Genomic DNA, 27,463 nt, shown 5'->3' with positions numbered 1-27,463 from the left:
CTGTAGGGCTTTCATGACGCACCTGATCAAAGCCAGCCTGACCAACACCTGCTACTTGGCGTCAGAGCCTAACGAATCAACGCTCCCAAGCGACTTAGCGCCTTGGCACACAGGCGTCCTTTGTTCCACGACCGCGCTGTCAGTTGTTACACAGTGTCACCAAAGCTTACAAACACTCTGAATATTTGACCGACATCTCAACTCACAGGGGCAATCAAGTCTCTACTTCCCAAACCTTCTCCACCCTCTTTTATCGCATCTTTCGATCCTGAGCCCAGCATAATGGTTCCACGTATTCTCACCATCAGCAAATCTCCGCTCCAAGTACGCACCTCCATCGGCCGCTTGTCGACCTGTCGTAGGCCATGGAGACTCTTGCTGCGTCTATTATGGCCGCTCCCATGGCACTTTCGATTAGAAGCTCGACCCACTGTGGCAGAGCTCGAGCGAGATGGGGGAATGCTACAAGATTCACAGCAGCCAGGCATCATGCAACTCCGCCGCATCCCCCTCTTCCGAATGCGAGACACACCGCTACGCTCACTCTATCGTCTCTATGAAGATCTCTGCTCGGCTGAGCTGATCATGATGGGATACGAGTGCGATTACTTTTTCTTCCACAACGAACATTCCTGGCGACTCTGCCAAATGCCGGATCCAAAAGAGCCAGATCCGATCACCTATGCCATCCTTGCGAGTATGGTCGAGGCTCTGGTTGACGCGTTCAACTGGCGTCTGGAACTTGGACTTCGGCGGGATAAATCGATGGATGAATCCGAGCACAGACACACCAATTTCAACCGTGAAGAAGCTCCAAGCTGGACCGCGGCCGTACCTCCTCTTCCTGAGACATTACACCTCGACAAAGTCGAGACGGGAACCCTGGACGCGTCCTTCTTAAAGAGAAATATCAGGGCTCCAAAGGGGTATCTATATACTGTGTGACTAGTTGATTGGATATCTTGCTCTGATCGGTCTCGGACTGGGTGCTTAGCGGCCGTAATGTGACAGCGTCGAGGGTTGATGCTGAAATTTGATCCCAAAGATGATGTTGAGCGAACAGGAGGGTTGGATGTGTGACCAAAGACCCGTTACTTCCTCATCCGTTATTTTTGTCCCTCAACTGAACCATCACCTTTGTGATCACTGGTCAGGGATGCTTTTCGCGCTCGCACGGACTTCTCGAAGGCAAGGAGGAACAGAGGAATGACAATTTGTACCTGACAGGCTACCATGGAAAAGGGTATTTAGAAGTCTACTGGGGCTTTGTGCGCAGCGTGTTCGGATTTTGGAGTTCTTGGGCCACTTGACTATCTCACTGCCACTGGACACCCTTTTAGCCAATCCACACCCTCTTCCGCCCCTTTGAGCATCCCCTCCCTCCCTTTCCACCTTCCACCATCCGCTTCCGAGTCCGGTCCGTCCCACTCGGTGATTGATCTCCGAGCCTGCACGCTTTTACAACACCGCCGGAGTCTCAACTCTCCGAAATATCCCGGACGCCCGAGAGAAAGGTCCTCATCTCGATCTCGATCCCAATACTATCACACACGGTGGCATTGGGCGTTCAAAGCATGTCAGAACCAGTTGATTTAACCCCACACAAGGCTCGCGTACAAGGCTGAGTTACGCCGTGATGCTCACTCAGTCTGTGGTAGTTGGTAGTTCTCACGTCTGTACAGTCGCTGAAGGAGAGGATCAGGCATCAATAACAGGTTGCGCTGGGACAGAACGCTCAGGGGTCTGAGTCCGTATGCTTTCGAACGGTCTTCTCAAAACGAAGGATACGATTAAGGGGCAAAAGAGGGTAACCCTAAAAACAAAGAAAAGGTTCCTCCACGGAAGAGGAGATATTGCAGAGTGGATGGCTTCAATGGCTGAACTCTTGGACCAAGATCAAGAGCCTGGACCTGTTACTGGAGGCATTACCTCGCAACGAGACGTGACTAAACAGCCAGCCAGCGAGACAGATAGATCAGACACTCTCTGACCATGGCAAAACCCTAATAGATCAGCCAGAATGCTTCTTTTTTTTTTTCTTTTTTCCGCCCTTTTCTTCTACAGCTCCAAAATCTCCACAGGGACATCCACCGTTTTCGCCCGGATATAGTCGGCAAACGCTTTCCCCAGGGAATCGAGCAAGGTGCTGGCCAACACGCCCCGCCCGAGGATGCCGTAGACGACAAAATGCACGGCCTTGATCTCGGGAAATTCCATCCGCTCGATAAAGTACGAGTCGCGCCAGTCGTCGCCGATCAGCTCCTGCAGCTTCGCCCGCGACATGTACCCGCGGAACCAGTCCCAGTGCGCCGGGTTGCGCGGGTAGATGCCGAAGTTGCAGTTGGCGCCCTTGTCGCCGGAGCGGCCGTAGGCGATGTCGCCCAGCATGACGGTGCGCGTGGGACCGGCCGGGTTCCGCGGGGTGTATGGCGTGGCGTCGAAGTTGATCCGGCGCTCGAGGTGGTAGAACTCGGCGGGGAGCTTCGCGGGGATGGTCTGGGTGACTTTGCCGTCGGGGCCGAGAATGTGCGCGGCTTCTTTGAGAGCGGTCTGGTCGTAGAGGCCCGGGTAGAAGGAGATATACGGCTTGGGGTGCGCCGTGCGGTAGTCGAGCGACCAGTGTAGTCCTGGATTTGATATCAGAATGGATCGGACAATGATGATGGTTGGAAAGAGGGTCTATCCCGAGGGGTTTGGGGGAATACTTGCCATGAAAATGCTGCATTACATGATCTGCCCAGGCAGAGAATATTTGGGCTACTGGCTCCTCTGTCGGAGCCTGTGCAAAGACACGACAATACGTCGTGCTGCGGAGTTGGCTTCGCGGATTGTGTTCCGGAACGCCCACACTAGCAGAGGGTGTTGAATGGTTAGCGTCGAGGATTGGAAGAAACAAACTCGGCACCCAGGAGAGGTTCGAAGAGCCTCGAAGACAGGAATGAAGCCCACTCACATCTGGAATTCGAGGTGGTCAAACTGATCCAACACACCCTTCTCGTTGAGGAAAAACCGCATCTGCTTCTCGAACAACTGCCACTTCTTGTCCGTCGCGTATCCAGCCGCGTTGGCCAAAAGCTGGCATTGATACCCTGCGTCGTAGAAGACAGCGAGCTTCGTCGTCGGAGGCGGCGGGTAGCCCTTGATACCCGACATTTCGACACGGTTCTTGCCCACGTCCCTGATGACGATGTTGGTCGTGTCGGCCGAAACATCGCTGTTCAGGTAGATGGCGCCCTGGATCTCGTAGAGGAACTGGCATTTGATGGTGTCTGCGTTGACGACGCCCTTTTCGGTGTTTTCATGCTTGGTGATGACCGCAGTTCCGTCTTTGGCCACCTCGGCGATGCCGAAGGGAAGGTCTACCAACAGGTCCAAGTCGAACTGGTCGAATCCGGCGAAATTGGCGCCTGTCGTGTATGCCGAGCATTCGATCAAGTGGCCCGCGATGAGGGCGCTCGCGAGTTGGTCGTAGTCTGTCGGCTTCCATTGATGCCAGTACCAGGCGGCAGCAATCACTGGAGAAGCGTCGGCGACTCGGCCGGCAATGACGATATCCGCGCCGCCGTCTAGTGCCCCAACAATCCCCCTCGCCCCAAGATACGCGTGCGAAGTGATCACGGGTCTGGATTGGTAGTCCTGGAGGGCAACAGCTAGCTTTTCGACCTTGACGTCGGGATTGTTAGAATCCAGATGAGCGGGGATTTGACCCGTGCGGGCGATTTGGTCCTTTGTTTCCTCGGTCAGATCGTCGCCGGACAGGTAGGCGACTTTGAGGGAGTAGCCTTTTTCGTTGACCTAGTCTTGGTCAGAGAGAGCTCCTATGGTCTCGGAGAAAAGAAGGCCATCATGGACGTAGGAAAGTCTTACCAGTTGCTGGACTTTGGCTGCGAGGCCTCCAGGGTTTAGAGCTCCTCCGTTGACAATGACCTTCAGCTCCTTCTGAGCGATCAGATCAATGGTTTGCATGAAGCCGTCCCAGCAGGTCGGTTCCCAGCCGTCATGCAGGCCGGCATCCATTCCCTTTTTGTTTTCTGGGAGATTGATCTCTGTTTCCGCATTCATGCGCGAATCCATCAGTGCTAGTCTTGACAATGCCGGAATCTCACAACATGGGCTCAGCACTTACCCGCGAGATAGTCGCCTGTCAAGAAATCAACGTCACCCCATTCTGCTTGTCGACGCATATGGTACCCGGGGTCGGCTGAAGAACGTTAGCCTCGGTGCCAGGGTGATATGAATATTTTCGGAACACGAACTTCTGGCGCCTGACACGTTGGCGATTCTGGCCGGACGCTTGCCTCGCTGGTCCCATCTTGATTCTTTGACAATCATGGTCAAGTGTGGAAGATGTCAACAGACTGTGTTGGTTTCGTGAACAAAATGACGGACGAAATTATTCGACTGAGAAAAGGATATTCATTGGGAAGGGCCCTCGATGAAAGCGGAGATATGCTTTGCCATCTTCGGTTCTCCAAGTTGTTCAGAGGTGTATGTGGTGACCTTTGGCTTTCCACCCGGCTCTGCCACTCCCCAGACTCGGTATTCATTCTCCTTCCCCACTGGCATTATCCACAAACATGGAGAATTGATGCCTGGAAAGCCGCAGGGTTGGAGGTTTGGACCGCAAGCATTAAGCGGGAGATGGAGCTACCTCAGTCTCCTTGATGGCTATGAAGGATAGATGAGCGTCTATAGTCTATATCTCACATCTCTACTTTGCACTCCTAATATCCTACTATTGTCATGAGCCTATGGGTCCAGAATACGAGCTATTGATCTGCTTCAAGAGTTAGACGAAAATATCATACTGGATGTCGTTATATAAGTTCGTGTAATGCCCATAACCAATTGAAAAAAGTACAGCTCATTCTGATATGAACTGTTCAACTCTCGCAATGTCGAAGGAGCGACAGGCTGTATTGTCTTCTTATAGCCCCAAGGCTGCTTTGTTCTCCAGGATACGCTGGGTCCAACATAGGAACCTTACTCTATTCACTTGATCTGCCACACTGTTCAAGGAGGCTATCAGACAAGTCTAGGTCGGGCCAGGATCTTTCCACGAACATGAACGCTCCAGATCTTATGATACACCACCAAGACCGCACCTGTTCTGAAATGAGATTCACAGCGGTCCTGAGTCCCAGAAGAACTGATGTTGACACCCTCGGCTGCTTGTGCGGGGGATTACCGACCCGTAAAATCCCCACTGGTCCCACATCTTTTTATATACTTCTGCTACCATGCACAGAAGTACTCGTAATACTCCAGGTTCTCCCCCACTACGCGTCCCTCCTCTCTATCTGCTAGTAGGTGTCTATCAATCAAGTTGATTGGACAGACTCTTGCCAGCTGGGGTGGATGCTCCCAAGCTCGGAGATCGCGACCTCCGAGCTCTCGACTTCTTGCCACGCAAGGTTCACGGACAGGGAGATGATATACCGCAAGATTCCTACAGCGGGGAAGTCTCTGGAAGACATAAGACCAGGTTCGTGCCGTTGGTGCTGAATTCTCGGTTCACAATCCTCCAGGCCGGTTTGCCGCATCATATAGGACCATTGTCATTCGAAGTTTGTGAGGTAGCATATAAAAAGGTTGTGACGTGTATTACGAGACACCCCTTCCTTTCATCTCCTTTTCTCAAGATCCAAAACAGCATCATCTCTTCAATTCACCTCTTAGCACACAATGCCGTCCATCCAGAATCGTGCTGTGCGGATCGGAGGTTGCGAAGGGGGCATCACAGACCACCATGGAGTTCTGGCACGCATGGCTCAGAACGAAGACGTCGACGTCATCTTCGGCGACTGGATGAGCGAGTACAACATGACCACTCGGGGCGCGGAGAAGTTACAAGACCCGGCAGCACTGGGCTACGAATCGGTTTTCCTTCAATCACTGGAACCGGCCCTGGAGCACTTAGCGGCCAAAAAGATCAAGCTCGCAGCCAACGCGGGGGCCTCTGGTACGGAACTCCTCACCAAACATGTCAGAGAAATGATCGCGAGTAAGGGTTTGAACCTGAAAGTCGCGTGGGTGTCTGGGGACGAAATCCCAATCGAGGACCTCAAGGCCCTTCATACAAAGGGAGACAAGTTGCAAAGACTTACCACGGACAAGGACTTTTCGACTTGGGAGTTTGACCCAATCTATGCCCAATGCTACCTCGGTGGACGTGGCATTGCAAAGGCTTGGGCCGAGGGCGCTGATATCGTCCTTACCGGTCGAGTCTCTGATCCAGCTCCCGTCATTGCCGCTGGCATCTGGTGGCACGGCTGGGATGAGAACCAGCTGGATGAACTCGCCGGGGCCCTGGTCTGTGGCCATCTGATCGAATGCGGCGCATACGTCTGCGGAGCAAACTGGTCGGGATTCAAGTCGCTCGGAACTGGCAAAAGCATTCTCAACCTGGGCTACCCGATTGCAGAGCTTGCACAGGATGGAACGTGCATCATTTCCAAGGAGCAGGGGTCCAACGGCGTTGTGTCGATCGAAACCTGCAAGAGCCAGCTTCTGTATGAGATCCAGGGCCCGTGGTATTTCAACTCGGTAAGTCTTAGCTTTGAGCCCTGCAGTATCTGCACTTGGGCATGTGGGCTGACGGCCTTCCTTTAGGATGTTGTCGCCGAGCTCTCGAATATCAGCATGGAGCAGCTCGGTCCAAACCGTGTCAGGGTCTCGGGCGTCAAAGGCCTCCCGCCACCACCCACGACCAAGGTCGGCGTCACTGCAATTGGCGGCTACCAGGCCGAGACTCACTTCTATGTGGTCGGTCTAGACGTTGAGGAGAAAGCAGCCATGTTCGAGACGCAGATCCGAGACGTCCTTCCAATCGACAAATACCATTGTTTCAGGGTATCTCTGAATGGGAGGAGCCCTGACAACCCACGAAGTCAAGAGTCCGCCACGTGCGACCTCCGAGTCTTTGCCCAAGCCCGGAACGCCGACGATCTGGCGACTTCGGTCTTCTTGCAGCCCGTCGTGGACACGGTGATGCAGACGTACCCTGGCGCGCAGTTCAGCCTGGATATGCGCCAAGGCACGCCGAAGGTGTATTATGTGAGGATATCCCTTTGTGAAATGTGTATGTGATGAAAGAATCACCCGACTGACTGAGACTTCTGTTGTTCAGGAATTCTGGGTGGCATTGATCCCTCAGGGAGTCGTCTCCCACCAGCTCCACTTGCCAGACAAGACGATCGACATTCCCACCCCGACCAAAACCCAAACCTACCCACGTCACCAGCCTTCGTATGATCCTGAAAATCCACGCCCATTGACGTCCTGGGGTCCCACGACCACGGCTCCGCTGGGATATATCGTGCATGCCCGGTCTGGAGACAAGTCGTCCAATTGCAATGTCGGCTTCTACGTCCGCCACGCGGACGAGTACGAGTGGCTCAGGTCGACGCTGACCATCGCCAGGGTCAAGGAGCTTCTCGGGGAAGATTACAAGGGCGGACTAGTCGAGAGGTTCGAGCTGCCAAATATCTGGGCTGTTCATTTCCTGTTGCTGGATCACCTGGACCGTGGCGTCGCGAGTAGCAGCACATACGACATTCTCGGCAAGAACGTCGCCGAGTATCTGCGGGCCAAGCATGTTGAGATCCCGACAGCGTTCCTGGAAAGAGGGAAGATCTAGAAGAGATCACTGTGTGCGTATCAATTTGTAATTGAGGCCATGTGTCTGTCCCAACGAGGTGGGCTCGTGGGATTCGTTCTAGAATTCTGGAGGGCATGAAAACTTGACATTGTCTTCCTATTCCGGACTAGGGCGTGGGGAAAATGACCAGAAATGGGCATAGAATGGAGAGCTAAACCCAATACGGGTTAAATGTGGAGACGCTCAGACTGACGGGGATGTTTGCCACAACGCAGAGTAATCTCGATGGCACGTTGAGCGAATCCTTCCACATGGTGTAGACAGAGCCCCAGATAATTCTATAATGTAATGTGTGGTGTGTCGCCTTGGTCCTATGGAGCCACCGGAGCCAGTGCAAACCCGTCTATTCATCTCTGTTCTTGATTGAGCAAGTTCTTGCGATACAATTGTTACCCCTCCAAAAGATGCCGACTTACTTGTACCCTCTTTTGCGGAGTTGTGTCAAGGCATTGCATCCTTATGTGCGGTGGCTTGCAGTAAATCTCTAAAATATCCCAAACTTTTGCAACAGACTGTTCTCTGAGACGTAACCGAACCCGAAATGCCTTCTTCCACGGTTAAGCTCGCAGAGTATCTGTTCACACGTCTTCATCAGCTTGGAGTGCGCTCGATCCACGGTGTCCCAGGTGATTACAACTTGACTCTCCTGGATCACATCGAGCCGTCGGGACTGCACTGGGTGGGCAACTGCAATGAGCTGAACGCGGGATACGCTGTCGATGGATATGCGCGGATCAACGGCCTCGGAGCACTGATCACCACATTCGGCGTCGGGGAGCTCTCTGCTATCAACGCCATCGCTGGCGCATACTGCGAACGCTCAGCGGTGGTGCATGTCGTTGGCACACCCGAGAGATCTGTCCAGGATTCCCGTCTGAAGGTCCACCACACGTTTGCGGACGGGAATTTTGACCGTTTTGCTCAGATGCACGCCCAGATTACGGTCGCGCAGGCGAGTCTCTGGGATCCTCTCACGGCGCCGGAGCAGATTGATGCGGTGCTAAGACAGTGTCTCTCACATAGCAGGCCGGTCTATATCCAGGTGCCGGTGGATTTGGTGGATGCACCTGTCGGAGCGGACAGATTATACTCACAGTGTCTATCTGCGGCTGTCACTTCGATGAACAACACCATCACACCTGCCCACGACGCGGTGCTGTCGCTTGTGCTGGAGAAGATCAAGACGGCAAAGCGACCGACCATCCTGGTTGACGGGGAGAGCAGAGCCCTCGGAATCACCGGGGACGTACAGCACATCGTCCGACTCACAAGGTGGCCTACCTGGGTCACCGTGTTTGCAAAGGGTCTTGTGGACGAGACGGTTCCCAACGTCCATGGAGTCTACCGGGGCAGCTATGACCCCAAGGCAAAGGCATTCGTGGACAGCTCTGATCTCGTGTTATGTTTTGGGCCCCACTTCAGCACTACCAACACCTTCGACTCGACAAGCATCCCCCCACAGGCCGTCACTGTCACCTACACAGACAATGAGGTTCGGATAGGCGATCAGATATTTCGCGACGTCCGGGCCAGGGCCGCCGTTTCCCGTCTGCGTGAGGAGCTGAGTGCCCTGGCCCCGACGCTGCCCGTGGTACCAGGGCCTGAATTGCCAGAGAAACGTCCGATGGTGTGCCATTCGCTACTTACCAGCAAACAGAAAGTCACCCAGGACCGAATGTGGCGCGTGCTCGCCAACTCCATCCGCCCGGGGGACATTGTCCTCGGCGAGACTGGCACTGCCGGCTACGGTGTGCAAGAGATGTCCCTCCCACAGGACACAAGGGCATTCGCGCCGGTCACCTGGCTCTCGATCGGGTACATGCTGCCCGCGGCGCAAGGCGCGGCCCTGGCGCAGAGGGACCTTCTCCTCTCCGCCTCTTCCAGATCCAACGGCCACATCAAGCAGGCGCACCCGCGCACCGTGCTGTTCATCGGCGACGGCAGCTTCCAAATGACGGTGCAGGAACTGAGTACCATCATCCGCGAGAAGCTCGACGTGGTCATCTTCCTCCTCAATAACGACGGGTACACGATCGAGCGCTGCATCCACGGGTTGCGGAAGAGCTACAATGACGTCGCCCCGTGGCGGTATCTACAGGCGCCGTCTTTCTTGGGGGCTGAGGACGACGACGTCTTTACGGCTACGGTGCGCGACTGGGGGGATTTGCAGCGGGTGCTGGCGTCGAAGGAGATGACGAGTGGGAGAGGGTTGAGGATGGTGGAGATTGTTCTCGATCGTGAGGATGTGCTCGAGGGGCCTTTGCTGGATTTGTTGCAGGAGGAGAGGAAAGTTGCCTTGGGCGGAGCGAGTGAATAGTAAGACCTCACTCGATAAAAGGGTACTCTGATACGATTTTTTTTTGTTCGATTCCTAGCTGTCTATCTCGAAGGTTTTTCATTTAGACTGTTAGGAATGGAGGAGAATGAACTCGTTCCTGTTCATTCGAGGAAGGGAACGGACCTTGGCGTATCACATGTGTATATACACTCTGAGCAAGAAACTCGGGCATTTATTTAGTCTTGTGATCCTAGGATTCAAACTATACGCAGTATAATGCATATTGCACACATATATTGCCATTTTGAACCATATGTACTAACGTAGCCCCCATCTGGTTAGAGGTAGAGATCAGAGAACGATGCTCCTCATGAGAAGCGACGGCGAACCCTCCATATCAATTTTCAAGCTGCTGCCCGCCCCTTCTTCCCCAGCTTGGGCAGATGCAGCCTAATCTCCTGCCAGAAGCCGAGCGGCTTGTCGACAAAGCTCGCCTCGTACGCGTCAATCACGGGACGCTCCCAGACGAGATCTGCCTCCTCGGGCCTGACGATCTTGGTCTTCTTGACGACCTTCCACCCCACGTACAGCAGCGGACAGACGAAGCACATGGTGTAGTAGGAGAAGAAGACGCCGACGTCCCACCACCCGGGCAGGAAGGTCGTGTACCCGTACGTGCCGACGATGAAGATCATGAAGATCATGGCCGCCCAGGCCACGTATGGTTGGCCCCAGCCCTTGTATGGCAGGGTGTTGCGGTCGTAGCCCTGCGCCTTGAGCGCGCGGTAGAAGAAGAGGTAGATGATGCACTGTTCACCACATCCGGATTGTTAGCTGATCCGATATGGCTAGTATCAAACGCATGCACAAGGGGGTTCTTTACCATCACGATAAAGTCGATGATTTGAGACGCCTCGGTGAGATTGGTCAACCTGGTGTCTGAAGTTAGAGCCGCTTCTCGTTGAAACCATGGGTATGGACGGTGCACACCAGGTAATGACTTGCGTACTGCTCGTGCCCAGCGTGAGCAGCGACAAGAGCGGAAATAGCATGGTGACCAAGAAGCAGTAGATGGGCACTCCGGCCTTTGTGCATTTCTGCAAGAATTTCGGAGCATGCCCGTCGAGCGAGAGACCGTAGAGCGTCCTGGAAGCGCAGTACCTATGAAGAGAAGAGCGTCATCAGTCTTGGGAACTGTCACCGGAAATTTGAACACAACGTACACGTAGGTGTTTCCCGCCGAGAAGATACTCGTAACGAGAAGAGCGTTCACGATGTCCGGGAGCACGCTGATGCCCATGTTCTGCATCGCAATCACATAGGCCGATGCGCCTGCGGTGCCGGCGGAACCTCCATTGAGAACGTCATTCAGAGTCGGATCGTTGTAGGGAACGACGATGCCGACGCAGAGAGCGCCGACAATGAAGAAGATGCCGAACCGCCAGTAGACTGTCTTGAAGGCCTGTTTGAGGTGCTTCCGTGGATACATGGCCTCGCCGCTGACCATGGCCACATACTCTGGGCCCACAATGGTGAATGCAGCCATGAACAGGGCTCCCAGGAACCCTTCGAAGCGGCCGAGGGCGCCAGTTGTGACATACTCTGCAAAAGCCTGCGATGGGTAAGTAAGAGTCCGATGTAGTGGATGTTGAGAATGTCTCACCCCAGGGTTGTTCCAGTATCGAAATCCGTATGCATCGTGCTGCGGGTTCCCTCCCACCTAGACTCTGTTAATCCAAATGCGACGGCATCTAAGACCCAGGGCTTGTGCATACCATAGTGACAAAGGTGAAGCCAAAGACGATAAAGACCAGGATTACTTTGCCGCCCGACAGCCAAAACTCGGACTCGCCGTACCACTTGACTGCAAAGAGATTGATCAATCTGGGATATTAGCACCAATCGAGGAGGACCAGCTGCAAGACTCAGCTTACCCGTAGAGAACAATACACCCAAGGCAAATGGCGACCTTGGGGATGTTGTCGGACCAGTAGGTCAGGACCAAGTTCAGCGCCGCAATCTCCCATGGGATCAAGACAGCCTCGTAGATGAAAAAGTTCCAGCCAACCATGAACCCGAAGGCCTCGTCGACCCATTTAGATCCCATTCGAATGAAGGAGCCGCTGACGGGCATGAAGACGGCCATCTCGGCCATACAGCTGTTGACGAGGCCGAGGACGCACGAGTACAGGGTGAAGGCGATGAACAGGCTGCCGGGGCCGCCTTCGATGAGTCCATATCCGATGCTGACGAAGAGCGCAGTTCCAATCGAGCCACCAATCGCTATGAGCTGCATCTGCCGGTTTGACAATCGTCGCTTGAGGGAGTCGACGTTTTCGATCACCGCCGCCGCCTCGCCCTCTTGCACCTCATAGCCACGCTTCTCGCTCATCTTGTCTATCGATTGTGAGGGTAAAGATTTGATGGACGCCATGGGAGATGGGGATGTTCAGCTGTGGTAACAGACATGGGATCGGCCCTCCCTGGGGCACCAGAATATCTTATAGAACACCATGGCCAACAATGCTTACTGCCGATTGACCATGGTAAGACGGGCAGGATTGCGGACGTGATTAAGACCGTGGCCAAAATGATCCAGCTTCCTGACAAGGTAAATCCATACGATAGGTCAGAGCGAATTCGTACCTTTGAAACCAGGAAACACCGTCCAGCCCAAAACTGGTTGATAAATGGAGACTTCTTATCAGTCGTGCTGGGCCTAGATCAGCAGCCGAACCCAAGCCCTCGAAGATAAAGGCTTCGGCATATCTTGGCCCTGCGTCTTTACTTCTTCCTCCCGAAGTTGGTTAACTTGGCATTCTGTCGCTTGTATGGTCCTCCCACATGGGTTTACCGTGTCTGTGGATGCATGTCAGTAGCGGACTTTTGTACCGCGCACGCGAAGCTGTTCAGATGGCACTAGAATCTCGGTAACAAATTAGAAGTCGATAAATTATAATGCTCGCTCCCTCAGAGAGAGGCTGTCTCTGGGCTTATTTTGCTGGTGACATCAGTGAATACCCTACCGAGTGCTGTCCCAAGACGTCCAACTGCTTTCGCAAGAGCTGCCTCCTCAGCAGATGCAAAGGTCAGGCGGAAGTACACAGCGTCCTCCTCCTGCGCAAGAGTCCTTTCATATTCACTTGACATCTGGCCCTTGCCATTGACAACACCAGTGGATTTCAACAGGGGCGCTCGGAAAAGGCTGCCCTTGCAGACGAGCACCCCCTCCTTCAAGCCCTCCACATAGATCCTGTTCTCAATGTCCAACAGTGCTTGGTGTCTTGCTTCGGCGTCCATTTGTGTTCGTGATACGTCTATCAGCTTGCTGCAGTCAACCTTCAACCAGATGAACATGCCCGCAGAGATGTCGCCCCAAGAACATATATCCGCCAATACTCCCCTTCTAAGTTCCATTCCCAAAGCTTGGAGCATCCCTGTAGCTTTTTCCTGGTAGTTGCCCGCCAAAACCTTGAGCCAATTCAGGAATCCCTCGTGACCCCATGTCTCCGACAACAGCTTATACACAGCCAGCTGACTGAGGCCGCTTGGATGGACCAAACCGAGGTCATGTGCGGCTTGGAATGTCTCGACAATGGCCTTTGGCGCTGTCAGCCAACCCAGTCTCAACCCTGGCGCGAGAATCTTGGACGTGCTGTCGAGTCTCATGACACGTCCTGCGGTGTCGAGCGATAGGTAGGACGGCAGCGCGACAGTATCTGACCCTCCAAGGCCTCGTGGAAAGTGCAGATAATAGTAAGGGTCGTCTTCGAGAATCATAATGTCGTGTTTCTCGGCAACTACCATAATCTCCTGCCGGCGATGCTGCGGCTGGGTTATGCCTGTGGGATTGTGTCCGGTGGGTATCGTGTACAACAGCCTCGGTGCCCGCGTTCCCAAATGGACTTCGTCCCAGGTCGACAGAATGTTATCCAGGGATTGAGGAGACAGACCGTCTTCGTCCATGGCAACAGGGACCAGGATCAGGTTCAATGCTGTGGCCGCCTCTATCATCCCAGAATACGTGTATTCTTCCACCAGGACAAAATCACCGGGATCTGCAAAGTTGCGAAAGGCAGTCTCCATTGCCGATGTGTTTCCTCCCGTAAGACATATCTCCCAGTCTGAATAGGGTGGATTGTGGAGATGGGAGACGTGAGTGGTAAGGTACTGAATGAGCTGTTCGTGCCCAAGCGAATAGCCGTAGGACAATGCAATTGATAGATCGATTGAAGCCGACACGTCTTGCTTGTATACCACCGCTGTTTCTTGCTTGATTCGGGGTCCATTTCCATTCATAGCCTGACCACTCCAGGCACTAGCGTCGGGCAGTGAATATGCAAATTCCATCTTCTCGAAAGGATATGTGTCTGGCGATGGGCGGCCCGTGCCCAAGCTGATCATGTCTTCGCCCATCTCGGCCACGCTGGCTTTCAGAGACGATGGCTGTCGGACGCGCCCTTCGCGGCTGAGAAACTTTCTGACATCAATACTCGACTTTGGCCTCTTGCTATAGCATTCAGCTTTGAACAGGTCTGCTGTTGTGATTGGGGCCAGAGTCCTTGTCAGTGTACCAAGGTCTCGGAGTGGAAGATTGCTCTGTCCGAGTCCATTGGCTCCGGAGACGCTGTAAGCGCATTCTCCAGTCAGAGCGTCCTTGATAGAGCCCATGCCGCGCCTCTCCAAAAGTACAGTAGGAACGCCCACACAGGTATAAAATCACCCCTTTGATTGTGGCGTTGCCGAAGGTCAGGCTAAATCTAGAAGACCGTTAACACTGATAGCGTCAAGAGGAGCTGGATATCTTCCCATACGAGGTACAGTATATCCCAATCTTGCACGCCGTGATCTTGTGAGTAAGTATGGATGGCCACCAAATAGATGGCGCGATCGTGAGTTCATATTCACTCGGTGCTTTGTTCGGCAAATGGGGTCCACGCCCTGTCGAGTCCAAGCTAAGCCTGATGAGGGCAAGAAAAGGAGACGCCGTCAACCACAAGTGCGTAGATCGGTGCTTCTTGTTGAAGGGCGGCGTATCTCGCGCTCAGCGAATCATTCCTCACCACTGGTTATCGCGGAGTCCCTTCAAGAATTGCCAACGTTGCAACGTCGGCTGGGAACATGCGACAGTGAACATGTCGCTCCAGTCAGGGCTGGAAAAAGTATCCTTACTGGGACATGACCTTCCGATGCGACTTACACCTCAGTTGGGCGAACACGAACAAGGGTTCAGCGCAAGGTCGATAGAGATCTGGGATTCTGTATCATCCACTACTGCAGGAAAGCAAAGGTTTTTGGCGGTCATTGCTAGAGCTGTCGCTTCATGATGATCGATGAGAGTGTTAGAGTGATTAGGGGCAGGCCCGCTGCCGTGTATGTCTGTTAACAACATCATCGGCAAGCCTTGCAGAACTGAATGAAGCCCAAGGCACCCTCAGACACTGTACTTGATGCTTGGTGTTGCTAAATGAAGCCTCGGAGAGCAAAGAAAACAACCATTTCGATAGGCACAGAAGTGACGGACTCCTTCGACAACAGGATGCTCGAAGTCATTGTAATTACTTACAGGAGCCAAAAAGAATACAAAGGTCCAACCAAACAAAGAAGAGAGTAATTCGACCCTTGAAACAGGTCCATCGATCGTCGTAGATTGAGGACCCCAAAAAACAAAAATGAAGAGAGTGGGATTCGAACCCACGCGGGTTGCCCCATCAGGAAACGTGGTGTCAAGACTGAAGCCTTAACCTGACGCCATAACCAACTCGGCCATCTCTCCGAATGAATGGTTTGATACAACTGACTGCGCAACAGGACAATTGTTGAAGGACATATTTGCAAAGAGATATATATACTCAGATATTTTCTCGCTTGCTTACGTGAGTGCAGATGCCAAGGTGGTCTCGGCGTCCAAGGGCTTCTTTCCATACCTTGGCATTTTGTTTTGCCAGGCACGTGCCAGGCTCCACTTTCGGTTCTTATCAGTCGCCTTGTCACAATCCACGATGTCGTGCTTTCGTTCTAGACAGGAGAACCCTTCCAATCTGCCATGGATACCTTATCGACCAGCGTATAGACCTTCCAATGGTACTCGAAGCTCATCCAAGGCTCCCTGTGTGATCAAGTGCAATATGGAGCCGTAATCACCACGATGGTGGCCGGAGAGTCAAGCCCACCATCAAACACACTGGCAACCAAAGGTACGAAAGGACTTAGAGGCATTGGAGCTTTATCTGAGCCTAACCTCATCAGACTGTCGTGTGTGCAACAGAAGGCGAATACATTGCGACCGTACCCTGCCATTCTGCACGAAATGTGCACGAAAAGGTGTTGAATGCCCTGGCTACGGACCAAGATTCCGTTGGACGAATGCCATTGCTGTCCGTGGTCGTTTCAAAGGCCGTGGCGCGCCTGATGTACAGAATACTCAGTCTCTGAACCTGGATGCTCGACCTCTACAGAGAGTCAATGATGAAGCAATCTGTACCCCAAACTATCAGTTCGGTCTTGCCTTGGCTCAGCAGCTGCCACCCTCCACAGCACAACGTCTACTTGAATACTACGCCGCCAACATTGCACCACTGATGGTCTGGCTTGATTCGGACAAGAATGAGTATAAGCGTTTGGTCATTCCTCTGGCAGAGAAGGATGTGATCCTCCGTCTGGCACTTCTTACCATCTCCGCAGAACACATGCAAGATGAAGACTCCCTGCCACCTGGATTCTCCCATTCCACGGGCGAAGCTGCGATTCTCATGATCACCGAACGAGTGCGTCAGATGACAGAACGCAATGTGGACGATCCACAAATTGACGTCAACGGAGGAGTCACTGCGAACGTTCTGGCCGCGATGCTCATCCTCTCAAACCATTCGCTGGTGAAGTCTGAATTGTCTCATGCACAATCTCACCGGCAAGCCGCCCGGATTCTGATGAATTCACTGGCACTGAAACGACCTCCTGATGATGACCTCACCATCTTTCTGAAAAACCAGTTGGCCATTTACGATGTTCTGTGCTGCACAACATTGTTCAACTACGAGCACGTTCAGCACGCTATTTTGCCACATCTATCACAACCGGACGTCCCTTTTGGTGATTTCCTCAAGATCTTACACCAAATCACCGTAACGTCTTTCCATAGTGCCAAGCATGCGCGACAGGTGGAAAATCTTGAAGCGGAATTCAAGCTTGCAAGCGGCTCGACTTTATTGGCTGCAGGGACGCTCACACAGACGCTGACCGCATTGCACAGAAGGGACTTTATTCGACTCGTCCAAGCGTACCACCATGCTGGAATCCTCTACGCGTTGACTCGTCTGAGTACATCCTCCGAGAACGACGGGGAACGACAGATGGTACTTCACACGGATGAGCTTTTCAAAGTGCTAGACCAGTTTGAGGACATGAACGAGGCTTTGCATAACTTAGCATGGCCTCTGTTTATCGCTGGAACCTCTTGCCGAGGGGACGAAAACCGCATGGGGTTCATTAGTGGGATTTGCCAGAGGTTATCGGCGAACACGCGATTTGAACACTATACCAACATCTCAATCTTTCTCCAGGAGCTCTGGCAAAGTTCGAATTCTGACTGGACACTCCTTGCTCGTCAATGGGAACAGAAAGGCACTCCGATCATCGCCGTCTGACCCAATGTGCTGGTTTGGTCTGTGTGTCGTGTCAACGAACAGAAAACAATTTGTTGAAGACACCATGAGGAATCGTTGCTTGATCAATCATGTTTGGGCAGGAGAATTCCGCCCGCAATCTACAACTGTTGACTCTATTTGAGATAATCCTGGATAACGTCCTCTGGCGGATCCTTATGCAGGAAATTTGGGACCCGTTCAAACATTTCCCATGCACTGCGCCGCAGAAATTCCGTTTGGTCTTTGATCCATCGCTCAACCTCGTCCCGTTGAATCATTTCTCCCGTGTTCTCCTTCTCGGCCAGGCCTGCCAAAACCAGATCAATGCGACCCCGAAGACGGGTGAGCTTGTCCTTAAGGAACAGGTTGATCATCAGGGCCATGTCGTCGTTTGCCGGGTCGACGCTCCGCAGGGAAGAGTACCGGTCGTCCATATTGGGATCCGCATACGTGTAGCTGGTCACCATGCTGATTCGTTCGGGGACATTGGTCGCTCGCAGGGCCGCGTGCTCGGTGCACCCGCCTTGCATGATGACAGCTCCGCCGATGGTTGGGCTTTTGACTCTGACGATGGACCCGTCGCCGGTCTTGATCGCTGTCTCGCCGCCCTGCATCGCGCTCGTGTCGCTCAGCATGACCACACACACGACGGGGACCTGGTCTTTGTGCCACGAGTCGATCGGGACGTTGTCGTACACGGACTTTTCCAAATCCAGCGGCGATTGTGGTGGCAGGGGCGTCTCCGTGAGCTTATAGACGCCCGCCAACCCTTCGGGGCCGAGTTGGATGTTGAGCATGCCGATGTCGCCGGTCTTGTAGAGTCGACGGAGCGGAAATCCAGCGGCTCTGTCGATGGCAGCCTGAGTGGCGGGATGTTGCCATGCCTGAAGCGTGAACTTTGCCGACTATCGCTCTCAGAATCAGCCTCAAACCCCCGTTTCTCTATAACTCTATCTCTCTCGAGTGCGCTCGTTAGAAACAGAGAATCAAAACCAACCTTTTCATGACCAGCTACATACGCCGGAGCCCGCTCCCACGACTTGAGGTACCTGTCCAAGATCGGCTTACTGAGCATCTCTCGTCGGAGGATGCGCACCCCTTCGGCGGAAAACAGGGGGAACGGGTCCGTGTAGCACAGATCGGGGACATTGTGCGGCGGCTTGGGGAGGCCAACTTCGCCAAACGTGTGGCGTTGGGCGGGTGGTTGGAACGCAAGGTGGATTGCTGGGTCGAAGTCGGGGAGGTCGAGGTCATCGAGGTCATTGAGAAGTGTTGCTGCGTCTGCCGCCGTCGCCGTGGGGATGGCAGTCAGGGGAGTTGCGATGTCGGCTGCCATTTCGGGTAGTCACTGAGATGAGGAGTTGGTTGTATGGGCTTCACTTATTGGTATGGTGTGAGCAGTTGGTGTCGTCGAAGGGCTTGTTACATTCTTTATCTCTGACACTGGACCTTGAAGTAGTGGTACATTCACGTCTCCGTCTCCTGTGTCACTGAAGGCCTAGACTAGACGGGAGAGGGGGATCTACAGATAGCGGCATGGTTATCTATCTCGATCAGGTATATTCATGGAGAATTTGATATCGTTGTTGTACCCCAGTCAGTACGAGACAGGCAGATTGATCCATCCATCTCCCCCCGCGAGGAAGATTTGGGTCACAAGTTCCAGGCCCGGAACCAAGCCAAATTCTGCAAAATGCTTCCCAGCGCCTGGATGTCGAACTGTACCGACCACACTGTTCCATTTACGGTAAATATATGCATTCGTGGCATTCTTGGCTCTTGACTGGTGCTTCGAACAGCCTCGCCGCTTGGCCACTGATAAGAAATCCCGAGACTAACTAATAGTTTGTTATCTACCACTCGTATTGACCTCGAATCCGATCGAACTAGGAGGTAGGAAGGAGGCAGGGAGAAAACGAGAGTTTGGTCACCATGCCTGAATGTAGTTAGCAATGCGAGCAGAGCGACACATACCCCCCTCCTCGGCTCTACACGCTTGCGCTCCAGAACTTCAACACCTCGGGTTAGACGCCGCTCGATGATCCAATGACGCGAGGATACCGAGGAGACGGCACACTTCGCATGTCCTTGTAAGGCATGCATGGGTCCGGGCATGGCACATGGAAAAGGAGAAAGGGCGGGGTGAGGGTGAGGATCAGACTGACTGATTAGAGCGGATCACTCCACGATCTCCCTTTTGATACTCGAACGGGTATCATGCGTCTGGTGGAGGAGGACGATTCCTATCAAGATTTACGAACAGCCCACCAACGACCAAAGGGGGAATATTTGGGAGGTACCAACGCCGTCCCTGGATCTGAGGATTGAAGGGGAATAAGATTGGCCCTCCACCCAACCAGCCTTGGTCTTTGGCTGGCAAAAGACTTGTCGGATCTTGGACGAAAGCTTCAGCGAGATGAGAAATGATGCGAGATGGTCGCTAGATCGCACAACGGTAGATATACTACACATGTGAGCTACTGTCGCGGCACCGCGGGCTGAGGATCTGGAGTGATCATTGCAGATAAGGGAGAGAATATTGTTTACGTCTCTTCTGACAGTGGTGGCAGGTCCCTGCTCTTATCGTATGTGGCATTGTGTGCAACGAGACTGATGTATCTTCCTGGTATTGTTGTCTTAACTTCAATCCACACCCTCTCTACCATTGCTTTCTTATTGCGTCCAACAAGGACACCCGTTCGTGGTTCTTGAAGGTCCGATAGGGCAACATGACCACGATATCGTCCTTCAGATCCATCTGTTCGACAACATTGTCCTGTCCGCCATGATCTGTCAGCCAGAAGATACCATACTAAACCTAGGGCCAGCCATGCTCTAGTACATACCTTACCGAAGGCGCGATGGAAAGGCAGAACGAGACGTTGTTAATCACTCCTAAGTCGCCTCGTATGGATATGCCTGTGGTCGCGTCGGCATGCGAGAGGCGGTGGTGGCTCCGATGGCATCTTCCCTGGCGAATATCTCCAGAAGGAACAGGACGATCCCCTTCGAGGTATCACAGTGGATCGCCGCTCAAGAGTGACGTTCCGGGTCGATTGGCATGATCAGGGTCTCGTGGGGTGCGTTTAACGGGTTGCAAGTGGCAGCTCGACGCCCTCCTGCATTGAAGGGGTCCATCCTCTCTGCTCAACCGATGACCGCTATGTAGACGACGTGCATTATGGGGACGGCTGTCTCCTGGTCGACGACTTCGACTAATGCGCGACGATGTTCAGCATCGCCTCGACACCTCCTGATCCGGCCCTAGTCGGTGACAAGTGGCGGGACCTGTGGATGAATTGTCTGGAAGCCAGCTGGAACTGGATGGTCGAATGGCATGAGCACCAGCGACGCGACGAGTTCCGCAAACCACGCTTCAGTCCGCGAAGACTACTCTGCCATCCAACGCTGCGTCTATCTCGTCGGTGCATGGTTTGCGGGATACTCGAACGCGGTGTTCCTCATGTTATAACGCCTCGAATGTCCCGTGCACGGGCTCGACAGGACCATGGACGCATGTGTATCCCAACTTCGCCACATCTGGTCCGCAGATCGGGTTCTTACAAGATTTCCTCCGGTGGTGGGATAAGTGGTTACAAGGCAGGAACACAGGGTTCAATCGTGGACGAGGCGACACTCTGCTGTTTCTTACAGGACACTGTGCCTGTTCGTACGCAGTATGACCTGAATTCGTCCTGACCGTTGAGTGGCCGAGAAGAGCTGGCGCTGGTGGACTGCCGATATCACGACACGCACTATGGGATTCTCGGCTGCACGGCGGAATTTCCATCTCTCAATCTCGGATGAGCATCTTTCGATCTGCTCTCGCATGATGGTTGGCTTCGCGGCCGGTCTGTGGTGTCCTGGTCTCGATCTCGGCCTGCCTGGGGCAGCAGGTCACTCATTGCTAGTTTGCCCATAGGCCAACACCTTGACTTGCTCGGTGCCCCGGCCATTCAACGGCCTCGTTCAGGGAGAAAGGGACTATGTTGATGTTCTGTGGCTGTGTAGACCGTGGAGATGGTCTAGATGATTGATAGATCGTGACGCTTCAGTATCTGACATCTACATGGCATTTATTTTGTCGGAATTTCGATGTCTCTTTGTCCTTCTCTTGCCACGTGTTTGTGGAGGTTGGTCGGCAGTGACGGCGATTCGACGCGGCCAAGATCATTTCAGCCGTAGATATCATCCTAGCCAAGCATGCCCAGTCTCATGGGCAGGAATGTGATGTTCAGACTGCGCAGACTGCTAGGGCCCAGGGTCGTTCTCCATACCTGGCTGGACCTGGACAACAGTTCGCTCTAACAACGGACTTGAAGCCGACCTGTCTGCGGCATCATGATTGTCGTTGGGGATTGAGTGGAAATGCTGTGTGTATCTCCAAGATCCACTCGTGCCCCTGTGCGCCGCGCATTGTCCGCTGAATCGCCGGCAGCACGGTTCAGTGTTGGTACCATCACAGCCAATGTTTTCGAGAGGCGACTCTCCGTTCTCCCCATCTTGACCCCACAATCTCAACTGCCTCATACGGAACGAAGTATTCCTCCCGCGCATATGTCGGCTTTTTACCATGTTCGTGGTCTCTGCCACCTAAAAGGCGGACTGGGGCGTGTCCGGGCACCCTTGGGTGGTGGGTGTCATACCACGATACTGTCTCATTTCATTAGCTAAGCGGCACAGCCGTTGACCCTGACTTTGAAAATCCTACAACGTGGGATCAAGAGACAAGGCCGCGGACATAAAAAGGTCAGGCGGCATTGCTTGAGCATCTGAATCGCTCGGTGATTGAACCTGAAGATATCCTAACGAGCTTCGATATGTCGCCGTCTCGTCTCGAAGAACCACTCCCCAACGCGCCGGCGGGAGGCTTTCCCAAGCACCTGGCCGAGGACTCGAGGGCGGCCAAGGTCGACGCATTTGACGCGAGCAGTGCCACCGTTGACGACGTCGTCGAGTCGCTCATCCGCACCGGAGGCTGTATCGTGCGCAACCTCGTCAGCCGGGACGACATCAAGAACATCGATGCCGACGTGCGTCCGTACATCCTCAAAGATCAACCGTGGCAAGGCGACTTCTTCCCGCCCGAGACGCGCCGGGTGACGGGCCTGGTGGAAAAGTCGCCCACGTTCACGCGCAAGGTACTCGGCAATGAGCTGTACCAAGAGGTCTGCAATCGACTCATCTCCTCGACACACGATGCCTGGCTGGGTCAAAAACTTGAGCGGTCGGTCGCGCCACCACAGGTCAACAACACCATCGTCTTCTCCATCGCACCAGGTGCCAAGCGCCAGGAGCTACACCGCGATGACATGAACTACCACAACGAGCTACCGGCGCTCGCCTCGCATACCGACTACACGATCGGCCGCGATTGTGCCGTGGGACTGTTTGTCGCCGGTAAGAAGACGACCAGGGCCAATGGCGCTACACGCTTCATCCCGCGCAGTCACCTCTGGGCTAAGACGCAGCCGCCTAATGAGGACCTCTGTTACTATGCCGAGCTAGAGCCCGGTGATGCCTTCATAATGCTGGCGTCCGCCTATCACGGAGGGAGCGCCAACACCACCACCGACGAAGAACGGCTTGTGTTCAGTTGTTTCATGATCAAGGGCACCTTGCGGCAGGAGGAGAACCAGTTCCTGGCAAACTCGCTCGACAGCGTCAGGCAGTACGACGCCCGGCTGCAGAAGATCATTGGCTATTCCGTGTCGATGCCCTGGCTTGGATGGGTTGACTTTGACGACCCGCGAAACTTGTTGTTGAACGGCGGTCAGGCCAAGGAGAAGATTGACCATTATGGAAGTTGATAGTGTCACTTTTCATATCCCATAAACTATCGAATTTGATTTCGCGTTCGTGGTGGAGCCAGTTGAAGTATATTGTAGACATATCCCTATTCAGCCGCCATGTATCCCGATTTATCCACGTGCTGATAGATGTGTCCTTAGCCTTGCAGGACAATCCAGGTCTTCGTGCCTTCCAGCCTCGCATCGCACGTAACTAAGAGTCGGGTTCTCGTCGATAAGGCTTCGGCGGCGTCACGGCGTTTCAACGGCCAAGTTACCGTGTGGAACACCGATATTAAATCGGTCGGACGGGTGTGGCGTAGACGGCGGGCTTGTCCTAATGGTACTGGAAGCGATGTTCTAGCGGAGGGTGGCCGACCAAAGTTCAAGTGCCCAGGATTGTGGAACTCTGAAGAGGGTCCCTGGCGGGAATCGGAAGCTGTTTGTCGAAGATTATCGAAGATTAGAGCCATGTGAAGACTATTCCACTTGGAGATGCTATAAGGAACCCGAGATGATACCACCTTCCCGATCGTTGTTTGATTTTCGTCCACATCCAAAGTTGCAGGGTTGATTGCTGTTGCTCGATTCAAGTCGATCTAGGTTGCCGCGCAAAATACAATCAGGCATGTCGTTCTCAGGCTTTCCTATACACGTCTCCCTTCACTGACATGACATACAGGAGACCACACAAACAACACAACTCGAGAAGCTTTAAACGCGTTCAGGATGAGCTTCTATCAATACGACGGACCCGCAGGCGAGTTCTCCCAGAACCACGGCTTCTCCCAGGCTGTTGTACTGCCTGCGTCGGCCAAGATCGTCATCACGGCCGGTCAAGCAGGGTGCGACCTGAAGACGGGCAAGGTGGTGACAACGTCTGCGGAGGCCCAGATCTCGGCGGCGTTTGACTGCGTCGAGGCGGCGCTGAAAAAGGCCGGCGTCGAAAAGGGCCTGCTGGGCGTTCACAAGTTCCTGACATTCATGCTTGACACCGACCTTGAACCCGTCATGATGAAGATCTGGCGCGAGCGGTGCCCTGGTCACCGGCCAACCTGGACGTGTGTCGGCTCATCGAAGCTGTGCTTTCCTGAAATGATTGTCGAGATTCAGGCCGAGGCGACATTGTGAGCAGAGAGGGAGTGGGGAGGGAGGGTGCAAGAGGAAATGACTGGAGGCTACAAATGGAGGGATGAGAGATGGAATTCGAAGTCCTCGAGAAACCCGCGTCGCACGCCAAGTACGCGAAGTCATGTGACACTGCCAGGGTGCTGCCCGCACCAGGAAACCCCGCCTACCCAATGGAGGACTTGGGCGCTCGGTAATCCATTGGGTGCCACTGGGCGTCTCCCTTAGTCACCACTAGTTATTAGCTTCACCCCCAAAAACCAACCCGATACAACCCCAATGCCCCCATTAAGACCTACTACGAAGCACTGTGCCACCCTGCGCCCTTTTGCCTCACTTCTCTTTCCCCCAATGCACTATACTAAAACGTACGAGGGATGTAATCGAGACAATCTACCAGCCTGAAATCCATGGCATCGCTTGCTCCTCCCTGACAATCGCTCAATGACCACTCCGCAGCGGTCCGGCCGGACAGGTATTTGTGCGCTTGTTGCCTCATGGAAGATTGACTCACTGCGATCCAGGTTCCAAGTCCGCGGCGGCGGCATGTACGAGCTGCCATCTCCGCAAGGTGAGATGTGACCTGTCCACGCGAGGCCACCCGTGTACGCGGTGTGAAGATTCCGGTCTGTCCTGCGACCGGCTTCAACGTCGGAGACGGCCTATTCGTGCTGTAGAAGCAGCCACGTTGGGCGCGCCGAGGTATACAACTGGCACTGCACGCCGCCGATATTGAGCGATGTTAGAACTAACGAGACCGCCAGCGCCACAAACCCGTCGAGTCCTGCGGAGGCGGTCGAACAGGTCGACCGCATCACAGTCCCCTCGGCGCTGGACGAGATCCGAGCACGGTTTGGCAGTTTGGGGGAAGGAGATAGCCCACGAAGGATCGAGGTGTCTCCCGGCGGGTTTGGCGACATTTCCAAGGAGACCTCGATCCTGGTGGACTTTGTGGCCCAAGATTTCTCCCTCGGTGCCATCAGTGACTACCAGGTCACGTTCAACGACAACTACACGACGGTCGCAAGGCTGCTGGCCAACGAATTCGGCCGCGGCTTCCAGACCGACGTCTACCACTATCGTGATGCCCCCTTTTTCAAACGCGCCCACGGGGGAATTCCCCGAAGCATGGGCCTGTCCGAACTCGCCGTCCTCGACCTGTACGGCTCATTTACCCTCCCCAGCCCTGAGGTGGCCGACAGCTTCATTGCGGCCTTTTTCGACCGCGTCCACGCCACGCTGCCCATCCTCGACAGGTCCGCCTTTCTCAAAGGATACTCGGCCGCGCCGAAGCCGTCCAACGTGTCCCTTCTCCTCCTACACAGCGTCTTACTCTCCGGATCAACGACATTCGAGCATCCCAATCTCAAACTTCCTCACGGGGAGGTGTCCTGGAGACTGTACGGCCGAGCCAAGGCCTTGGTCGAGAACAGATTTGAACAAGACCGTCTGGTGCTGGTCCAGTCTCACCTCCTCTTTAGCACATTTGTCTCGGACAGCTGTGACGACACGCTGCAAAACATGTGGCTGTGTCTCGGCACCGCCGTGAGGATAGCACAGGTAAGGTGGTTCCCGTCGTTCACCAGGGTGATCTGTGTTGACTCTCCTCCGCAGGGCCTAGGGATGCACCGTGCATTGGGCAAAGCCAATGCAAGCGAACCGATGCGAAGACAGTGGAAGCGTATCTGGTGGTCGCTTTTTGTCCACGATGTAGGTGCTGATCCGCGATCATGACCATATGTGCTGACAATATAGACGTTGTGTTCTTTCGAGTGGGGTCGTCCAAGAGCCATGTGAGAGATCGCGGCCCTTGTCCCTTTGAGAGTTCTTGTCTAATCTTTCTGCAGAAACCTCGCTGATTGCGACGTCGAATACCTGACAGAGGCCGACTTTCAGCCCGAATATCCTGGATCACTACCGTCGGCCGAACACACGCGGTTCTTTTTGGAATTAGTCAACCTCTGTCTTATAATATCTAGCTGGTTGGACCTACTCCGACCCTGCCGATACCGTGACCACCAGGGCGGTGGACGAGGCAACAATCTCGACCGCAACTCTCGAGCCCTGGCGCTCCTCACCGAGCTGCAACAGTGGCACAAGGGCATACCGACGACTCTACAACCACCTCGAAGCTCTGCTGGTGGTGGCGGCGGGGGCGGGGGTGCCTTAGGCACGGGGTTCACTCTGTGGACAGCCACTTTGCACATCACCTACCAAGCGGCGTTGCTGCGGTTCTGCACATTGCTTCCCGAGGGGACTGACACCATGTTCCGCGCGGCCGCAGACATCTCACATGTCTGTGAAGATCTCGACCGGCAGGACCTGCTGGGGTCGCTGTGGAACTTTGGCATCCACGAATTCGACCTGGCCATGGTGCTCCACGCGCGTCAGGCCAACAGCTCCGATCCGGCCACCTCGCGTACCGGCGTGCGCAACCTGCAGCGCGGTCTTCCGTGGGCTCGCAAGCTGGGGAGCCGTTCGTCCGTGGCCCAGCAGGCTCAAATGTTTTACGAGGACTTGGTCAAGAAGATGAATAAGCGTTCTCGGACAGGAAGACGTCCGGTATCGGCAACTGCGACAACAACGATAAGACACGACGATGGCGTGGACGGCTCAGATCACGGCCAAAGGCCCTCCATCCCAACCCCTACTGGTCGTGCCACCGTAGCCGCCGCCGGTGAGGTAGGAGAACCGTTCGAAGACGCCACCGTGCAATCTTTGGCCGGATCCAACGGCGCCCACACCGACTGGGCCCCCGAAATGTACTTTACCGACCCTCTCTTCCAGGCGCAGATGATGGCCCACGACGACAATGCGGGCTGGGGCTGGGACATGTATTACGACCAGGCGCAGTTTCAACATCAACAGCAATTTCGATGATGCAGGATGGATACTTTACTTATGAGAAGGGTATGTATGTATGTATGGATGGATGGATGCATGTGTGTTTATCACGCACCCG

At 54.1% G+C, this 27,463-nt stretch overlaps 10 protein-coding genes across 10 annotated transcripts; 6 read left to right on the top strand and 4 right to left on the bottom strand.

The window, feature by feature from the left end:
* Positions 1 to 282: 282 nt before the first annotated feature.
* AYO20_05608 (hypothetical protein) lies at positions 283 to 945 on the top strand (the record flags this gene model as incomplete). The annotated part of the gene is made up of 1 exon (XM_022643902.1): positions 283 to 945. One exon carries the CDS (start codon positions 283 to 285, stop codon positions 943 to 945), a length of 663 nt encoding a protein of 220 aa, XP_022500143.1.
* Positions 946 to 2,058: 1,113 nt separating this feature from the next.
* Positions 2,059 to 4,332, bottom strand: AYO20_05607 (hypothetical protein; the record flags this gene model as incomplete). The annotated part of the gene is made up of 6 exons (XM_022643901.1): positions 2,059 to 2,679; positions 2,729 to 2,849; positions 2,954 to 3,795; positions 3,868 to 4,046; positions 4,127 to 4,201; positions 4,257 to 4,332. The coding sequence occupies 6 exons, from the start codon at positions 4,330 to 4,332 to the stop codon at positions 2,059 to 2,061; spliced, it is 1,914 nt and encodes a 637-aa protein (XP_022500142.1).
* A 1,353-nt stretch (positions 4,333 to 5,685) lies between these two features.
* Positions 5,686 to 7,639, top strand: AYO20_05606 (hypothetical protein; the record flags this gene model as incomplete). The annotated part of the gene is made up of 3 exons (XM_022643900.1): positions 5,686 to 6,546; positions 6,613 to 7,056; positions 7,130 to 7,639. 3 exons carry the CDS (start codon positions 5,686 to 5,688, stop codon positions 7,637 to 7,639), a joined length of 1,815 nt encoding a protein of 604 aa, XP_022500141.1.
* A 562-nt stretch (positions 7,640 to 8,201) lies between these two features.
* AYO20_05605 (hypothetical protein) lies at positions 8,202 to 9,977 on the top strand (the record flags this gene model as incomplete). The annotated part of the gene is made up of 1 exon (XM_022643899.1): positions 8,202 to 9,977. The coding sequence occupies one exon, from the start codon at positions 8,202 to 8,204 to the stop codon at positions 9,975 to 9,977; it is 1,776 nt and encodes a 591-aa protein (XP_022500140.1).
* A 365-nt stretch (positions 9,978 to 10,342) lies between these two features.
* Positions 10,343 to 12,372, bottom strand: AYO20_05604 (hypothetical protein; the record flags this gene model as incomplete). The annotated part of the gene is made up of 7 exons (XM_022643898.1): positions 10,343 to 10,747; positions 10,822 to 10,870; positions 10,929 to 11,099; positions 11,162 to 11,550; positions 11,602 to 11,658; positions 11,714 to 11,822; positions 11,873 to 12,372. 7 exons carry the CDS (start codon positions 12,370 to 12,372, stop codon positions 10,343 to 10,345), a joined length of 1,680 nt encoding a protein of 559 aa, XP_022500139.1.
* Positions 12,373 to 12,908: 536 nt separating this feature from the next.
* On the bottom strand, positions 12,909 to 14,609 carry AYO20_05603 (hypothetical protein; the record flags this gene model as incomplete). Its single annotated transcript, XM_022643897.1, has 1 exon — positions 12,909 to 14,609. One exon carries the CDS (start codon positions 14,607 to 14,609, stop codon positions 12,909 to 12,911), a length of 1,701 nt encoding a protein of 566 aa, XP_022500138.1.
* A 1,477-nt stretch (positions 14,610 to 16,086) lies between these two features.
* On the top strand, positions 16,087 to 17,584 carry AYO20_05602 (hypothetical protein; the record flags this gene model as incomplete). Its single annotated transcript, XM_022643896.1, has 2 exons — positions 16,087 to 16,135; positions 16,263 to 17,584. The coding sequence occupies 2 exons, from the start codon at positions 16,087 to 16,089 to the stop codon at positions 17,582 to 17,584; spliced, it is 1,371 nt and encodes a 456-aa protein (XP_022500137.1).
* Positions 17,585 to 17,718: 134 nt separating this feature from the next.
* Positions 17,719 to 18,920, bottom strand: AYO20_05601 (hypothetical protein; the record flags this gene model as incomplete). The annotated part of the gene is made up of 2 exons (XM_022643895.1): positions 17,719 to 18,489; positions 18,582 to 18,920. 2 exons carry the CDS (start codon positions 18,918 to 18,920, stop codon positions 17,719 to 17,721), a joined length of 1,110 nt encoding a protein of 369 aa, XP_022500136.1.
* A 3,484-nt stretch (positions 18,921 to 22,404) lies between these two features.
* Positions 22,405 to 23,394, top strand: AYO20_05600 (hypothetical protein; the record flags this gene model as incomplete). Its single annotated transcript, XM_022643894.1, has 1 exon — positions 22,405 to 23,394. One exon carries the CDS (start codon positions 22,405 to 22,407, stop codon positions 23,392 to 23,394), a length of 990 nt encoding a protein of 329 aa, XP_022500135.1.
* Positions 23,395 to 24,102: 708 nt separating this feature from the next.
* AYO20_05599 (hypothetical protein) lies at positions 24,103 to 27,381 on the top strand (the record flags this gene model as incomplete). Its single annotated transcript, XM_022643893.1, has 5 exons — positions 24,103 to 24,500; positions 25,179 to 26,061; positions 26,116 to 26,211; positions 26,257 to 26,294; positions 26,349 to 27,381. 5 exons carry the CDS (start codon positions 24,103 to 24,105, stop codon positions 27,379 to 27,381), a joined length of 2,448 nt encoding a protein of 815 aa, XP_022500134.1.
* Positions 27,382 to 27,463: the final 82 nt, after the last annotated feature.

The sequence above is a fragment of the Fonsecaea nubica genome, assembly GCF_001646965.1.
Source record: "Fonsecaea nubica strain CBS 269.64 chromosome Unknown Scaff33, whole genome shotgun sequence".
NCBI lineage: Eukaryota > Fungi > Ascomycota > Eurotiomycetes > Chaetothyriales > Herpotrichiellaceae > Fonsecaea > Fonsecaea nubica.
Note: the sequence above shows the minus strand (reverse complement) of the source record. Positions and strands in the feature narration are given on the sequence as shown.